Here is an 18,637-nt window from a genome sequence, read left to right on the forward strand (position 1 = left end):
GAGTTTGAAAGTGAGGGGGCAAGGAGAAGAAGTAGGCAGGATTAATAAGAGAAGCGACAACAGGAATGTCAGCACTACTAGATTTAGGGGTCCAAGTCTGGCTAGCTATTTTCCCACCTGCTTTAGCTGCCACCTTTCTCTTTCGATCCCTCTCTAATTTAGCTAAATGAGAAGCTAAGGTCTTCCATTTTTGTTCACCCCATTCCCTGTGCTCATTACATGTTAGATTGACTGAACAAACCTGCCCTCTGCAATTGGTGCAAAGGGTATGAGAGTCATAAGTCAATTTGGTCATCCAGGTATTGCAGCCTTTGCTGCAGTACAGGTAATGGAAACTAGAAGAGCTATTGTCGGACATAATAAACTAGCTATCAAGTCAAAAACATTATAATCATTGAAAAAACAGGAATATGTCTAAATAACTATGACAAAAGGCTACCGTATGAAAATATTTCACCAAATGGGAAGAAAACCAATGATCCAAAAACCAAGCTGCTTTGTCAACACCATGTGTGGACTCTACAAGCGGCAAAAACAAATTGAGCTATAGGCTGTGTTGTTCCTCTCTCTTACCCTGAAAGTGGGTGGGGTCTTGTCACCTACACAAACAAAAGAATCGCTACCGCGGAGTTCAAAATTCAAGCTGCCATTCGAGTAGAAACTCTTGGCTAAGTAATTACTGGGTAAGTTACTTATATAAAATTACATATTAATGATTATTTGCAGGCACCTAACTTTAAATATACCATTAAAATTTGGTCCCATAACCATAATTCTAAGCATGCATATCATGAATAAAGCAGCAGAGCCAAAACCTGCAAGTGTCCAGTAAGTCTGAACAAAACAAAATGTATGTTAACTCTAAAAAAATAATGAAAAGCTTTTATTAAAACTACCTGATTACAATCAAAGTTAGCAAACAAAAAATATAAAAATTTCAATTATGGAAATAAAAATTTAAAATAATTTTGAAGTCAGCATCAATAGTTATATATGACCTTGCATATCTACATTACTAGTAACAAAGGAGGCATGCACTCTTTTATACTCGTTAGTACATTCAAGTCACTTTAATATTCTGGTCTGCCTTACAAAAGTGTGCAATGAATGATTTCCAACATTTACTTGACACCAAGTACCTTAGTTTTACTTAACCACCACTACATTGTCTGAAATGTAATTCATAATCTAATTTTCTGAAAGAGAGCAAAGTTAAAGAGGTAAGGGCTCAATGAGGTTTACTGGTACAATCTAACATTTACAGGTAAGTTGGTATTAGACACTAATTCTATCACACTTACATGTCCCTTCATACAAATGTAGTGTATAACAGAATCATTTAAGATCTTAACCCACAACCTAGTCCTATATCCTGGTCTATCTGCCTATGCACATGCACATGCATGCATACATACATACATGCACACACACACACTTAACCCGAGAACTGCTACAAGCCTCTTCAGCGGCTGTGTGGGCGACTGCTATAAGCCTCTTCAGAGCGCCATTTTCTATCTCTACTCTTAAGTTCCCTCTTGACATTATTTAACTTTTATTATTTTTTCTTGGCAAAACTATTTGTCTGGTAGAGGTTTTAATGTTTAGAACTTTATTTTAATCATATATATTATGTATAATATACCAATTTCTCCATAGATCCAAATCTAACTTTTTTGCAAAGGAAAAAAGTGAAAAGTAGTTCTTTTCTGTCAAAACTTGTTTTATATTAATATATTAGAATGATGCACAATAAAAAAATCATATAAAACAACATACTTACACAATCATATACTTTCTATCACAACGCAATGTACTGTTCAGTAAGGGAAATAAAAGACTTGGCAACTCCCAAAACCTCCGTCAGTATGTGGTTGCCTAGCGTAAATTATGGCAACACTCCCGAATGTTTTTGTTTTTCTTTTGAGTATCTGATGAGCGGTTGTTTTAACTAAAGGGTAGTTAACATAACAAATAGTATTAGTTACCGCGATAATAAGTGTTTGTTTTGTATTAGTTATAACTACAGTTCTATTTTGATAACAATGAAAGCGACTTTCACTTGGTTTTCTGTTTTCGGCTACTTTTCACTTTTTGTCGTCATGACTGGACGTTCTCGGAAAAATGAGACTATGGCCTCTTCTAGCAAGGGCTCCGAGAACACCAAGACAAAAAGGAAAATCTGCTTCCCAGAAGAGACAAATATAATGACACAAGGGAAAATCAAAGCACAGCAACAGAAGGAAGTTGGAAGAAAGGGGGGTGTGAAGAGAAGTGGTAGTGGAAAATATGTGCCCCAGGAAAAGAAGCAATACCAAAGTACTTCTTCCTCCATCACACTGACACCATCAAGGAACACATGTGATGCAATACCAAGTGCATCAACTCTTCCATTCATTGCCCAAAATCGTCGTTTACGGAATCTGACCCCTAGCAAATTCTTACCTATGTTATTCACCGAAGACGAAACAGACGAAGACATAGATGATGACATCAACTGTGGAGATAGTGATAGTGGTGAGATAGGGACTTCTGACGACAGCGAAGATGATTATGAAGGAAGATTTCGTTCAGATGGAGGGCACATTGAAGAATGTGAAGAAGAGGATGGTGAAAATGAAATAGGTAACGTACATGATATACGAGAAGGAAATATTCAGTCTTATATTTGGTCAGATGTCAATAACTTTATCCCTGATATTCATCCCTTTGATGGTAACTGTGCTGGTGTAACAAGTGAGTGGCCTTGTGATGACACTGCAAGAGAAAGCGAATATTTTCTTGCACTTTTCACTGATGAATTAGTTGGCCTTATTGTCTGTGAAACAAATAAGTATTACCAGTGGGTAATGGAAAATTTCTCTTTTACACAAAATTCAAGAGTTCAGAAATGGCTGGACACGGATCCCCATGAAATTTATGTTTATTTTGCATTATTATTACTGATGCCTCTAATGAAAAAACATGTCTTACAAGACTACTGGAAACAAGACCCTTTGATTCCTACCCCAATTTTCCCCAAATTCATGACCCGCGACAGATTCTTGCTGTTGACCCATTTCATGCACTTTGCTGACAACGGGAATCCAAACTCTAATGATCGAATTTGGAAAATAAGACCATTCCTTAGTTTGGTTGTAGGAAACTTCAAAAGGGTCTTTCATCCTTTCCAGAAAATTGTAATTGATGAGTCTCTAATACTTTTCAAGGGCCGTCTTATTTTCAAGCAATATATCCCAAGCAAGCGTCATCGTTTTGGGGTTAAACTGTTCGTTTTATGCGATTGTGAAACGGGAATAGTGCTTGATATTATAGTATATACTGGCACAGATGTTGATATACCAAAAGAGGATCAAGGTAGCGGTCTGGGCTTCTCGGGAGCGGTAGTCAAGAAAATGATGGCACCGTATATGGGTCACGGACATATATTGTACACAGACAATTGGTATAGTAGTCCTACACTGGCACAATTCCTTCATGATAATGCCACAGGAACATGTGGCACTGTGAGAGAAAGCAGGAAATATATGCCAAAATTTAATGTCCCTCCACCTCTTATGCTAATCCCAGTGACAGTGATACTCCTGATGAGGATGAAACTAAAACTGCAAGAACAAGCCATAAAGCTAAAAAGGAGAAAGCCAAAGGCCAAGACCATACAACGCGAGGCAACTAACAAGATTTTGGCTGTAAAGTGGATAGATAGAAAGCCCGTAACCCTTTTATCAACTGTACATAAAGGTGATATGGTGGACACGGGTAAGGTCCACTACAGGACTAAAAAGAAAATCTGCAAGCCAGATGTTGTTGCTGATTATAATGAAAATATGCGCCTCGTAGATAAGAGTGACTGCCAGCTAAGTGGGACAGAGTGTATGAGGAAATCCTTCAAGTGGTATCACAAAATCGTTCTTCATCTTATAGACATCATAATGCTCAATTCATACAACATTTGGCTTATGAAGACATCAGACCCCACTTGCAAGAAATTAAAATTTCGCGAATTCATATACAATGTTTCATACCAACTTCTTGAGGATTATGGCACCGTGACAAACAGTAGACTCGGACGTCGTGGACATCCTCCCGTAGAGGCACCTGATCGCTTGCATGGAGCAGCTTACATAAGCTATCATCATCTCCAATACACAGCATTCAATGAGGACCAAAACAGAAAAAATCAACTAAACTGCTACGTATGCGCCAATACTTCCAGGCGACAAAAGAAACGAACAAGGGTTACAACGATCTGTGCTGAATGCGACGTGCCCCTGTGTCCAACTGACTGCTTTCGTGCATGGCATGCATGGCATACTCAAAAGACTTTTTATGTATTATTTTATGTAATGTCTATATTCATGATTTATTTACATAGGAATTTTCTATATCTTTTCTATACTTTGGCAATAGGTGGTGGTGGTATTGGTTTGGTATTTTCTTTGTTATAACTATATGTTTGCAAAAGACGAGGATTATATTATTTTTACTCACTTTGTTCCTTCAAATATGATAGGTTTTTGTTATTAAACTTGCAAGTAATAAAGATAGAATATGCTCCCTAAATACATCATTTTAACCTACTTTACAATAATAACAATGGTAATAATAGTTACTATATGGATAAAGAAAAAACACCTATGAAGTAAATAAAAAAAAAAAATATGTAAACAGTAATGTTTCTATAGCGACTTGAAAGATCATTCATTTTTCGAGAAGAGAAAGAATTCTTTATTCTAGGATTTAAAAATATTAAGTAATCTTTATTATCATTACACTCAACGATATTATACAGTATAAACTGTAATTGTTACATGTCAAACAAAACATCATATAGTGACAAGAAGTGTAGTAAGAAAAATTACGCTATCCTCTACCGGGCCCAACAACAAGCCCGTTATACCAAACTACCTCCCCACCCATGGGTGAGGGCAGACAGACCCGACCCAACCCCCAGAGTACGACCGCACCACCGATTCATCAGGGAAAATGCCACGTCGCGCAATAAAATTAACTTTGAATGTTTATAACAAAATAACAAAGAGAAAGAGGCAAAAAATATTTTGATGATACATGCACGAAGCAATTACAAAGGCATTGGTAAAGATATGTGTCAGATTCTGAAGAGTAGCATTTTTGTCAAGATAGCCGCACCACAGGACTGTTCTAAAATGACATTGACGCATTTCTCGGGTTAAGAAAGGAAAAGATTAGAGAAAAATCCAAGAGCTATGGTAACTAATTTTAAGAACATTAACATGAGTAATTATTGTTATAATTATTAATATGAACCCTATTCATATGGAACAAGTCCATATGTGCCATTAACTTGAAATTCAAGCTTCCAAAGAATATGGTGTTCATTTGAAAGAGGTAACAGATGGTAATAAGAAACCTTGCCCCCTCCACCTGATATCAAGCTCTTCTACAGGGGCAGACCAACAGACTGGTGATGAAAAATAACCTCCCAACCCCTCCATGTACGATCCCTTGAAGAGAACCAATGTGGTCCACTGAGACAAATGCCCCGTCTGAGAGAGCCTTGACACCTACATAACTACCAGGCACTTCTCCAAGAGGACCTCCTGCCATGCTCAGGAAGGCACCACAAATAACTATGCCAGAACTGCGCATAACAAGAATAAAAAGATGACATTATCCCTACACCTCCTTGAAGCCTTACACATCAGGTGTGAGAAGCCCTGTCTAAATACCACTCAAGATACTCTTTAATCCCCAGCGTTGACATGAAGGGCATGGCCTGCCAGCATCGCTGGTGAGCAAACCAACCAGGACCCTCCATCCAATGGCAGTAATCATCCCAGTACCACCATCCCCACCCCTGCATCCTCCGATGCTCACACAAGGGAAAGAGTGCACCATCAGTGTCTCAGAGAAGGCTTCGCTCAGGGACAATAATCCCCTAGCACCAAATAAGAATTCAGCACTGCTCTTGCTGCAACGTTGGCCCCCTATTTATACCTCCATCCACATCCCTTGTCTCCAGAATCGCCTCACCCATCTTGAGAATGACCACTGGGCTGCTTGTAATGTCGCCCAGTATAACATCTCCTAGTAACCTGTTACTGAACTCTACAGGTTTATCTGCCATGTTTCATTACCTTAATAGACCCCTAAAGTATTTCTCTGCCAAAATAAGAACATTGGCCTATCATTGTCCAATATTCACAAGGAAAAGAAAAGAATTAACTTGTAGTGGCACAGCAGTATAGCTGATGATTGCCTCTACTCAAGTGGGAGCTTTGCAGCCAAGAAGTATTCCATTGGCTAGCAAAGAATCATTAGTGCCCTTGCCCTGGGTGCAGTACCAAAAAATAAAAACAACCAGATAACTTTGTCACCTATACTAGAATAAAAACAACTACCCACCCACTGAGAGTGGTGGGTACTCCAGGTACATTGTAACCCCCCCCACCCCCCAAAAATTCTGCACCTTACTACAAGGTGAACAGACAGGAGAAAATCTTCTGCTTCCTCCCTCAGTGCCATGCCAATTACTAACAATGGTCACAAGGTACTGCAAAATTTTCAAACACTGTTTTGACTTCAAGGAAAATTTAGAAGTGAGGAACTATTACACTCCAGTGGGCCAATTGCCGAACGGAAGTGAGTGACACATTGAGCCTGAAAGCTAACAAGGTAGAGGCTTTCCCTTAACATGCAGGGAAGTCGTTCTTCTGAATCTGAGAGTGCATAACAGAAACAAAGTTCACTGAAGATGAAGGACAATGCAGTCATAGACCGAGGGCGAGACAGGATCTTGTCCGGACAGTAGGTATGGCTGGCCCTCTGATTACAAAGCTTTTTCAGGCAAACCCTGAAAGCTCAAACTAGACATTTCGCTCACTCTCCCAGAGCCAGGGATGTTTGACAATCACTAAAGGGAAAAACCACGAATCCTGTTCACAGACTGTCTCCCTGAGCAGAATTTGCTTGCTTGTCTATAGTCTGAAGCTCACTAACTCATTTGGCATTTGTCTAGGGCTACAAGAAACAGAGTTTTCTAGTTAAGGTGAGAGGTGTGGAACAGAGAGGCTCGATAGAGGGGCCCGTTAACCACTCGAGAGCTACATCTGAATTCCAATATACAACGTAGACTCCTCTCCGCCTTGAAAGTCTTGAAAGACTTCATAGGTTGCTAAGATCTTTAGAAGATAAAATTAGACCTTTGTGTTTATATACTAAGCCTAACATTGCTCCATGCCCCTTGAAGGTGGAAGAAGAGAGCCCCCTTGGCAGTCCTCAGGTATAGGAGGGGTTCCACTATCTGAGCTAAAAAGAAATTCGCAGACGAGATGTTATAACCAATACACCATCGACAGAACACTGCCTACTTAGACTGGAGTACTTGGTAAGAAGACTGCCGTCTGCATCTTGCAACAAACTCCGAAGTTGGTCTTGAAAAGTTCACTTTTAGGCAGGCTCCCGGACAGTCTGCAAATCTGTCCGAGAAAGAGTGATCCATCGTTTAGTGGTTTAGTGGTATCTTTTGAAGTGAGGGTGTCTGAATAGATTTGGATTGTGGAAGGAGTCGTTAAGAGTCCATCAACAACCATATCTGGTTCGGGAGCCAATATTCATGGTCCAGAACGGGCTAAGAGTGTCATCGTTACATTGCCATGAACCTGAAAACTTGTTCAGCCCCTTCCTTGCCCAAGTTGGATTGCAGAAGGGCATTAAAGGTCCAGGTTGGACCTAACTTGCAGCATGGCGTCAGTTGCCCATGCAAGAGGGTCTAGGATTGGAGAACAAAATGTGGAAGGCAACAGTTCCTTGAGGTGACAAACCAGGCCATAACCAGCCTATTCCATAGATTCCACAGATTCTGCCAGACCAGGGGATCCAAATCCTCTTGGTGGGAAGGACATCGTTCTGACAGTTCGGTGCATCCACCATAACTAATTTGCATGCCCTGAAAAAAGTTGAGCGACTGGAGAACTCAATTTTTTTAAATGACTGAGAGAGAGAGAGAGAGAGAGAGAGAGAGAGAGAGAGAGAGAGAGAGAGAGAGAGAGAGAGAGTGTGTGTGTGTGTGTGTGTGTGTGTGTGTGTGTGTGTATGTGTGTCTCCTTCCTTCCTTCTTCTCCATATGCTTAAGGACTGTGGTCTTGAACCAAGATTACCACAGTCTAGTGTGAAAAATGGTCGAGGAGCATTGAAGCCTTGAGTGCAAAGCTTCCAACTATCTGACAAAGATGAAAATATACTTAGAAATGTGGTCTTGTGACAAGATTACCACAGTCTAGGAGTGAAATAGGGTCTATAAGCATTGGAGTCATAAGTGAAAGGCTTTCAGCTCTCTGAGAGATGACAAGATTATGTTCTTCTGAGGGCCGTGTCCTGGAAACTACCCGGTTCCCCAAGAAGGCTCCCCAACAGAGATCCTAAGTATTTGAATGGAAAACTAGGTCTGGGTTTGTAGTATGAAGGCACTTCCCTTTCAATGGTTATGTTTGAACAGCCACTAACGTAGGTCCGACCTAGTTCAGGGCTAAGGGGATAAACAAAAGTGTATAGCTGCGTTTCCCTGTCCCAAATGTTAGAAAACCTCCTCACACTTTCCTTCAAAGGTAATCGAAGAAGTCGGTCATCCACGTAAAGAATGACATTCGAGAACATGAAGTCAAAAAGCTAGAGGAGTGAGGACTCGAGAGTAGGCTTGCCATAGAGAGGCTGAAACACAGATCCTCGCCATAGAAGACGCTGTCCTGCCAGACGGACCTGAGATACAGTAAACCCTCGTATTCGCAGTCTCACGATTCACTGACTCACATATTCACAGATTTCTCTTTGGAACATATCTACCCATTACTCACAGAAAATTCGCCCATTTGCAGTATTTTCCACTGAGAAATATTCACTAAATACTGTATTTTCATCTCATTTTCATTACTAAATGCAATTTTTGTGATAAAACTATTAAAATAGTCAGGTAATGCTTGAGTTACAATAATTCGATTTTGCAATGGGGTAGGCAATTATTACCGATACGACGACAATATCATTTTTCTATAAAATATTTTTAAATTTCACGCGGGCGCAGGCAGCAGTGTAATCAGGCAGTGAGAGAGACCAAATAACAATAGAGAACTTTTACTCCATCTCTTTATCCGATCTTCTAGTTAAAAAAGTAAAAGAGAATGATAAAAGCATTGTTAGTAACGTTATACTCTTGCATAAATGTGTACAGCCACAAACAACTGACCAAGAAACTATTGTTTTGCTTATAATTGAATTGAATAACAGCCATTTACCTGGTATTTCAACCATCGTATGGTAATAAACAATTACCATAGGTTATGGCATAAATGACGTTAGGTAGAATAGGACTGATATATTTTTACATTATACAGTACCTTTATTCGGTATGGATAAAAGATCGGCAAGGAAATATACTGCTAAATTTAAGCTGCAAGTTGTAGCTGAAGCTGAGAAAACAATGTTCAAGCTGCTAATGACTACAGTAAACCCCCCGTATTCGCGTTCTCATGATTCATGGAGTCACGCATTCGCGGGTCTCTCTGTGGAACATATCTAGCCATTATTTGCGGAAAATTCGCCCATTCGCTGTATTTTTCACTGAGAAATATTCACTAATTACTGTATTTTCATATAATTTTCATGAATAAATGCACTTTTTGTGATAAAACTATTACAATACTCAGGTATAAGCATTTTTACAGGGTTTTTCTTGTTTAAACTATCAAAATGGGCAGTTCTACATGTTTTTAGAGGAGTTTTAAGTACTCGCGGATTTTAGCTATTCGCGGAGGGGGGGGGACGCATCCCCCGCGAATACGGGGGTTCACTGTATACTGTAAATTATCATGCACGGCAACATGGATGAAACTTGATCTTAATTAAAATGGGAGAGAAAGTATTTTAATCAAAACTACTGGGCATGAAATACATTACAGTACTGTACTACTATTTTTACATCAATAAACAATAAATACATAAAGCTCATACATACAGTCCCCAGTTATCGGCGGGGTTCCATTTCTGAGGGTGTGATGATAACCGAAAATTGCCGCTAACCGAAAATTGGCAATTTTCGGCGCTTTTTTGGTGATTCTCGAGGGGTATCTGCACCAAAAAGCGCTGATTTTCAGTTATCAACATCTCTGTTAGGTATGTATCGGCGCCAATACCCAATTGTCGGTGCCGATAAGCGAAAATCTGCAATTTTCGGCGATTGCTGATTTTCGTCGTTAGACAAGCCTCATAAAACCGGATCGCTGTTAACCGAGCCCCCGTTAACCGGGGACTGCCTGTATTATGATGAAATCAAGTGAAAATAGTAAACGGAATCTTGAATTTTTTTACACAAAACACACGTCCCCAAACAGCCATCGTCATCTATTTTAATGAAAATAATAGATAAATTCATTTCACGATGAGACATATTTTAGTTATATTTCGACTTAAAAACACTTTGTATAACGAAAAATAACCTTGCTCCATATAAATAAAGTATCTAGACTCTAGAGATTCATTTACACTAACTAGAAGGAAGAAAAGCGCTCTGAACTGAGTTAAATATGGTGAAAAATACACCGCACAAGCGATTTCCAAACAGAAACACTGATCGCTATGATCGCAATTTATAATACAAAAGCAATATAAGAATATATACAATTTGAGTAATAAAAATCCACAATTATATAGTAAATATATTACTATGTAATTACTATATAATTGTGGATTTTTATTACTCAGATTGTTTTTCACGAAATTGTGAATCTATTAGCAATATATACAATATTATTGGATACACTGAATTAAGGCATAACATTTTAAAAGATCCATGGAAAAGATGCATATTCGTTATGCTGACGTTTGTATAATACAAGTGAATATAGAGTACAGTATAATGTAGGCTACACTACCGTATATGTATAATATACCATAGTGTAGGCTAAGCTAAATCTTGTTTGTTATTCAATTTCTCTTTGCACTGAATTATCAAGTCACTTTGCATAAACCTCCAGAATTAGCTGATATTAACCCTTTAACGCCGACTGGACGTATTTTACGTCGACAAAAGTTGTCTGTCGGGTGCCAAGAGGACGTAAAATACGTCGACTACAAGAAGTTTTTTTAAATATTCGCAGAAAAATACTTATAGGCCTTGTTTGCGAAAAATTTAAAATCACGCGCCTTGAGGGATGCTGGGAGTTCGAGGATCACTCTGTTGTTTTGTTTACAAGCATGACCCAGCTGCGCATGTGCGAATTTCTTTCTTATCCCAAAAGAAAGCATCAGCTAACTATGCTGAAAATCTCAGAAATTCTTTAGTCACATTGTCGTAATTTTTGCACCGTTTTCTATTAGCCTTTACATAAAGTTTTATATAAGAAAATGTGTGTAATTTCATGTAGAATACAACAAAAAATAATTCATGGTTGTAGCTTTTATCGATTTTGACATATTTTCATATAAATCACGATAAGTGCCAACATTTCAACCTTCAGTCAACTTTGACTCGACAGAAATGGTCGAAAAATGCAATTGTAAGCTAAAACTCTTACATTCTAGTAATATTCAATCATTTACCTTCATTTTGCAACAAACGAGAAGTCTTTAGCACAATATTTCGATTTATGGTGAATTTTTGAAAAAACTTTTTCCTTACGTCCGTGCTAACTCTGCTGAAAATCTCAGAAATTCTTTAATCACTTTGTTGTAATTTTTGCACAGCTTTCTATTAGCCATTACATAAAGTTTTATATATGAAAATGTGCACAATTTCATGTAGAATACAACAAAAAATAACTCATGGTTGTAGCTTTTATCAATTTTGACATATTTTCATATACATCACGATAAGTGCCAAATTTTCAACCTTCGGTCAACTTTGACTCGACAGAAATGGTCGAAAAATGCAATTGTAAGCTAAAACTCTTACATTCTAGTAATATTCAATCATTTACCTTCATTTTGCAACAAACGAGAAGTCTCTAGCACAATATTTCGATTTATGGTGAATTTTTGAAAAAACCTTTTCCTTACGTCCGAGCTAACTCTGCTGAAAATCTTGTAAGAGCCTGACGCCGTCTCTTCCAAACACGTGTGTGTTCGTTGTCCATCAGGGTGGAAAAGACAACAAGAGCATCTCGTTTTCTTTCTCTAAAGGAACGCGATTTCAACCATACAATATTTCCGTCTGTTTCTCCCTAACCATTGTTGTCTTGATGTATGTACAACCACCACTACTTGCATTGCCATGCAAGCATTCTAATCATGTACTCATAATGTTCCAACGAATCTTCTGTATCAAACTGTGTGTGTTTCTGTTTGTGAAGACGTCAAACGTCTCGCCACTCTGATGGACGACGAACACACGAACACACACGTGTTTGGAAGAGGCGGCGTCAGGCTCTTACAATCTCAGAAATTCTTTAGTCATTTTGTTGTAATTTTTGCAGTTTTCTATTAGCCATTACATAAAGTTTTATATATGACAATGTGTGCAATTTCATGTAGAATACAACAAAAAATAACTCATGGTTGTAGCTTTTATCAATTTTGACATATTTTCATATAAATCACAATAAGTGCCGAAATTTCAACCTTCAGTCAACTTTGACACGACCGAAATGGTCGAAAAATGCAATTGTAAGCTAAAACTCGTACATTCTAGCAATATTCAATCATTTACCTTCATTTTGCAACAAACGAGAAGTCTCTAGCACAGGATTTTGATTTGTGGTGAATTTAAAAAAAAAAATTTTTCCTTACCTCCGCGCACACTAACTCTGCTGAAAATCTCAGAATTTCTTTAGTCAGTTTGTCGTAATTTTATACCATTTTATATTAGGTGTTACATAAAGTTTTATATATGAAAATGTGCACAATGTCATGTAGAATACAGTAAAAAATAACTCATGATTGTAGCTCTTATCAGTTTTGAAATATTTTCATATAAATCACAGTAAGTGCCAAAAATTCAACCTTCGGTCAACTTTGACTCGACCGAAATGGTAAAAAAATGCAATTGTAAGCTAAAACTCTTACACTCTAGTAATATTTAATCAATTACCTTCATTTTGCAACAAACGGGGAGTCTCTAGCACAATATTTTGATTTATATGGTGAATTTTTGAAAAAAACTTTTTTTTTACGTCTGCTCGTTACAAATTCATGCATCATTTTGTGATAATATTTTCTGTGTTGCTTTGATCATTTTACAATGTGTTATATACCAAAATCATCGCAATTTAGTGTACAATACAACGAAAAAAAAAAAAAAATAACTCATTAGCTTTAACCGTTTTGCTCACAGCGCTAATTGTATACAATTATATATGAAATTCTTTTTTTGCGCTGTCATATATTCCAATATTTATATATGATAATGATATTTTTTTCATTTTTGATGGCTGCATACTAAACTTTAAGCAATGAGAAAAAAAGGAGCCAAAAATGAACTCTTAATTTTAAAAACTAAGCGTGCTGTGATTTTTTGAAAAAACTTTCTTTCCGCTTCGGCACTAACTCTCAAACCCTGTCAGCATACGGCAGACACTTTTGTAAATAGAGGCTCGGCGTTTAAGGGTTAATAATTACTATACCATGTATGTAAAGAGTATATTTTATAGTGTAGGCTAGGCTACCATATATGTATACATGGTACCGAATACCCTAGTGTAGGCTAGGCTACGTTCGAGATACGCTTTGGTATTTCTTACGTTTTTTCCAACAAAGGATGGTTTTTTTGGAACCTAACCCCATCCTAAGTAGGATAATACCTGTATAAGCATTTTTAGTTTGTTTTGTGTGTGTCTGAACTATCAAAATAGGCAGTTCTAAGTGTTTTTAGAAGGGTTCTAAGTATTCAGGTTTTTAGCTATTCGGAACTCATCCCGGCAAATACAGGGGTTTACTGTATTCCCAGAGTCTGGCGGGGGCAAGGAAGGATACTTCCTATATTACACAGGTCTTCATCCAAACGCCTGATGACAGGATTGTCTGGTTTATCTCTATCCTGAATTTTGTCTTCTATTCTAGGAGAAAAGAGGCATTGCAGGCCGCGCAGATTTGCTAACTACTATGCAGTCTCACAGACAACCGAGGGAACTTGCAGATCCTAGTCCTGACTCGCAGACTACCACGTGGACTAGCTGCCAACCCTGTGGACTCTTTGACAGTCTGCAGACACTTGGACATTTGAACGGACTCAATTATGACTGACTTGATAAAACTAGGCACAGGCCGAAGACAGCAGAAAACACGGAAACCTAGCACAGGCATAACTGTGGGTTTGACAAACTGAGCCAAACCCTTCTGCATAACAGACACAGTTCTCTCGACTTTGTCCTAAGGGAAGAAATGTAGGCCCAGAGGCGAAAATAACAAAGCTGAATGCGATTGTGTGACTTCCTCAGCAGTAAAAGAGCACCTGAGTTTTCTCTTCTTGAGGTTACAAAGTAAAGAGCAGAGATCTCTAAAAGACATCTAAATCGTCCTTACCCACACAGGACAGGACTTACAGACAAACCAAGGTAATGTCTCTCGACTAAAAACTAGAAGTCTTCTAGTTTTTAGTGCTCCTGCTGTCTAAGAGGAGGGAGCTTTCTTCATGAAGTTCAAAAATACTGGATATAAATGTCTGCATCTGCAAAGGATATGGCTCTTAGACACTAACTGTCAAGGAGGGGGTTCCCGGTACTGAAAAGGGAACCTCTTTATATGCAGACTAATGCTCACCATATGGAGTCCAGATGCGGGAGACTGATACTGAAGAATTGGTGCCAAGTTACTGGGGACTGGCGCCAGTCACTCAATCGGGAACTGGTACTCAAGAAAGAACAGCAGTGCATTCTAAAAAACTGTCCATGAGCAGGTGATAAATGTTCACAGTCAGGAGTCAAATACTGGATAGATATTGATGCTCTGGAGTAGATGCCAGGTGCTCGGGGCGCCGAACTTTCGGCAACCAGTGCCATGTGGGCAGAGGTAGAAAGCCTGCACTCGGGAGCAGGTGCTGAGCACTCGGAGACTGTGACCATCATATGTCACTGTGAGAAGAATCTATAGTCCATTAAAACATAATAAGAGATGTCTTGTCACTACATCTCTTCAAGGGTCAGGATGCACCATGAAAAACACCTAGACGCCTCTTGTCATGGCTAATTTTGAGTCTCACGACAACTGGTGGACATTAAAAGGGATGCCCTTCCAACAGCAGTCTGAGTGTCTTCCACTACGCGAACTATCAGTGACAGGTTCTACCAAGGAGGCGACTTCCTGTGGGCAAACCCCACCAACCTCCTTTGGACGAATGGTATATCTTCTTCCTTCCATGTATGAGCACTTGAGATGGGGGGGGGGCATGCTTGGAAGTTGCTGGGTGCTTTCGAGTGCTGGAAGAGTGTTTAGGCACCAAATACTGGCGCCCCACAACTGGAAGTTCAGGGGACAAGCACTGTGGACTTCCCAATCAGAATCTATATCAATGGTTGTCTGCCAAGGCCTGGGACCGGACAACAGGCTCAACTAAGGGGGATGACTAACTGGGACCAAACACCCTCGGACTCCCTTGGACCGCAAGTGTGTCTTCTACCAGGTTTAGGGGAGCAGGACAGTGACCTTTGGTCTAAAAGATCCGACGGGCCGGACAGTCACCATGTCCGCTACACTTCTGGCAAGACGCCTTTTCAGTGGCCGTCTGTTGCAACCTGGGACCGTACAACAGGTTCAGCTGAAGGGGCAACTACCCAAGGGACTCCCATTGGACTTTCAGGAAGGTGGTGAGTGCTCAGCACTGAAGCTAGTGGGTGCTCAGCGTCATTTTCGGCTGTCAAGAAAGTCTATTTATCCAAAAGCCCATCACTGCCAAAATAAGTAATTTCTCTCCTTACTACATTCTGCCCTTACGCTTTTCAGTTCTCTGCAAAGTAAAGTGTAACAAGAAAATGTTCTAAATCAATTCTTTACCGAGAATTGTTTAGAAGTACAAAAAATAACATCACACAAAACATATCTCAATTCCTTATCAAACATTATTTGAGACCTGCCAATATGTATTCGCCACCCAAAACATTGGTTCAGTAGTGAACATGATTATTTTCATTATAATATGCTACTCGGCAAAGAGGAGTTAATCAATTGCCTGCAAAATTTCTTTAGCAAAATATGATAAACTTGAATCAGATCTTAATAACAAAACAATAAAATACTGATCCTGAAAGCTGTATGCTTGAAAGTTACTCGAAATCAGTCACAATAATTCACCGAAAGCCGTTATCCAACTGACAAATAATAAACAAAGCTGCTCCAAACACCCAATGTTTACACCGAGCGCGGCAGAAAGAGAATGATGGTTGTCTGCCAAGTCATTCCTAGCATTCCCATGAGTGGGCGGGAATGGTCACCTACACTAAACAATTGAGGTGCTACCGCGGATTTTAAAATTTAAGCTGCCTCACAAGTGGAAAAAAGTAAGTATACCTTAGTTTTACCAGACCACTGAGCTGATTAACAGCTCTCCTAGGGCTGGCCCGAAGGATTAGACTTATTTTACGTGGCTAAGAACCAATTGGTTACTTAGCAACGGGACATACAGCTTATTGTGGAATCCGAACCACATTATAGCGAGAAATGAATTTCTATCACCAGAAATACATTCCTCTAACTCTTCATCAGCCGGCCGTGGGAATTGAACTCCGGCCCATCGAGTGATAGTCTGAAGCTCAAGCGATTCGGCCAACAAAGGGCTTAGAGTGGAAAGTATAGCTGTAATTGCTCAGTAAGTTACTTATATCAAAACAAAAAAATTACTTTCTTTTATCCTAACATTTGAAACATTAAGAAATCCATGAATATTCAGTGTTTTTTCTGTTACAAATATTAAACAGAATCTTGCTACATTGTAAACAGTACTACTACACACAAGCACTGCTTCACGTTTTATTGCTGCACTATCACCAACACTGCTTTGGGCACATTTCGGTGTCATGATATAAATATCAAGGGGTCTTTCAACTAAAACATTATGTGGGAAGATGTAAACACGCTATCCTCTCTGCAGCATCCCTGATGCCACCAAATTCAAAGCCTAACCTGTTGTACATATCCGAAGCCTTTTAAATTCATGGAAATTTACCATTGTTATGCATAATAGTCTTGTCCTGTACATAAATAACCAATTAACTTAGGAATCAAAGACATCATGAATTTACCATAGTTATGCATAATAGTTTTGTCCTGTACATAAATAACCAATTAACTTAGGAATCAAAGACATATATTTTTGCTTTAATCATAAAACATTACTTCCTTTTGAATGCTGTGAACTTTATCTCTCACAGACCTTGTTTCCCAATACTTACAGACAATGTGAAAATCAGCCAGAGAGAGAGAAAAAAAAAAAGAGTAAAAAATGTGCCAAAGCTTCTTTGGCACAATCAAGTTTTCTGTACAGCATATAAAGCTGTATGAAACTCGCAGCCACAGCCCATGAAACTCTCAGCCGTGGCCCATGAAACTTTCAGACACAGCCCGGTAGTGGCCCGAGTTGTTGGCACCTATAGCAGTGCCAGATGCACGATCATGGCTAACTTGAACCTTACAAGAAATAAAAACTACTGAGGCTAGAGGACTGTAATTTGGTATGTTTGATGATTGGAGGGTGGATGATCAACATACCAATTTGCAGCCCTCTAGCCTCAGTAGTTTTTTAGATCTGAGGGTGGACAGAAAAAGTGTGGATGGACAGACAAATAGCCATCTCAACAGTTTTCTTTTACAGAAAACTAAAAAAAGGGGGTTTACTTTTTATTGTGTACAATGTGTTTATAAGTGTTTTAATGTTAACCATCTTTGGGCAAAATAGGAAAAAGCAGTATAGTACAGTATGTGGAAAGAACAGAGAGGTATGGGAGGGGCGGGCGGGGGAATTCCCTTCCGAAGACATGGCATATGCATCTGACCACTCTTCCTCATACTCTTAAACCTTTCTCACAGCAAAGAAGACTCTGCACACTCCTCATGGGGGATACAAGACTGCAGTCAACTCCTACAGGATGCATAATTGTGTAGATCAATTAATTGAGAGGCTATAAAAATCCCAAACATTTCTCACAATAGTGTTGTCCAGGTTTTTCTAAATTTATTAATGAAAAAGCATGCACTGTTATAAAGGGGGAAGTTTCAACTTAGCTAAGGGGAGCAAAGCAAGATGTCCACATTAGATTGCTGCTAAAGAAAAAGTCCTAGGTTATGGCAGGTGAGTAGAGGCATTCCACATTCATCCCTTGACCAATAGTTAACTTCTTTGTTACTAAGTTTCAAATGGCCTATTACAGCTTGTACTGAGGAACTCCTACATGAAAGGTGATGGTTGTATTTCCAAAGGAGCAAAATGCCAAATTAAAACACAAAACAGGAACATAGCCCTAATAATGGCAACAACAAAATTATTAATGAAAACAAATACAGTTACCAGTTTGACTGAGACCATAGGAAAACTGTAACAATACAAGAACTAAATTATTATATTAAGGTTAATACCCTATGAGGGAAAACGTATTCCTAATAAAAAAACTAACATTATTGTAAACAGCAAAACACAGCCTACCAAAATCCAAAATTCACCTGAAAACATGAAAACTTACTTAAC

At 38.9% G+C, this 18,637-nt stretch overlaps 2 protein-coding genes across 2 annotated transcripts in view; one reads left to right on the forward strand and one right to left on the reverse strand.

Moving 5' to 3' along the window:
* Positions 1 to 18,637, reverse strand: part of LOC136852519 (YLP motif-containing protein 1-like) — a 277,111-nt gene that overhangs the window by 203,267 nt on the left and 55,207 nt on the right.
* LOC136852083 (piggyBac transposable element-derived protein 4-like) lies at positions 1,464 to 14,208 on the forward strand. Its single transcript, XM_067126534.1, has 2 exons — positions 1,464 to 4,193; positions 14,026 to 14,208. The coding sequence occupies exons 1-2, from the start codon at positions 2,043 to 2,045 to the stop codon at positions 14,206 to 14,208; spliced, it is 2,334 nt and encodes a 777-aa protein (XP_066982635.1). The 5' UTR covers positions 1,464 to 2,042.

Source organism: Macrobrachium rosenbergii, chromosome 25 (genome assembly GCF_040412425.1).
Source record: "Macrobrachium rosenbergii isolate ZJJX-2024 chromosome 25, ASM4041242v1, whole genome shotgun sequence".
Taxonomy (NCBI): Eukaryota; Metazoa; Arthropoda; class Malacostraca; order Decapoda; family Palaemonidae; genus Macrobrachium; species Macrobrachium rosenbergii.

Excerpts from the sequence above, each read along its gene's own strand:
- LOC136852083 (XM_067126534.1), top strand. The coding sequence starts at position 2,043 with ATGAAAGCGACTTTCACTTGGTTTTCTGTTTTCGGCTACTTTTCACTT. Across the intron at positions 4,194-14,025 it reads AAAATCAACTAAACTGCTAC|GAGAAAAGAGGCATTGCAGG; the intron begins GTATGCGCCAAT and ends CTTCTATTCTAG.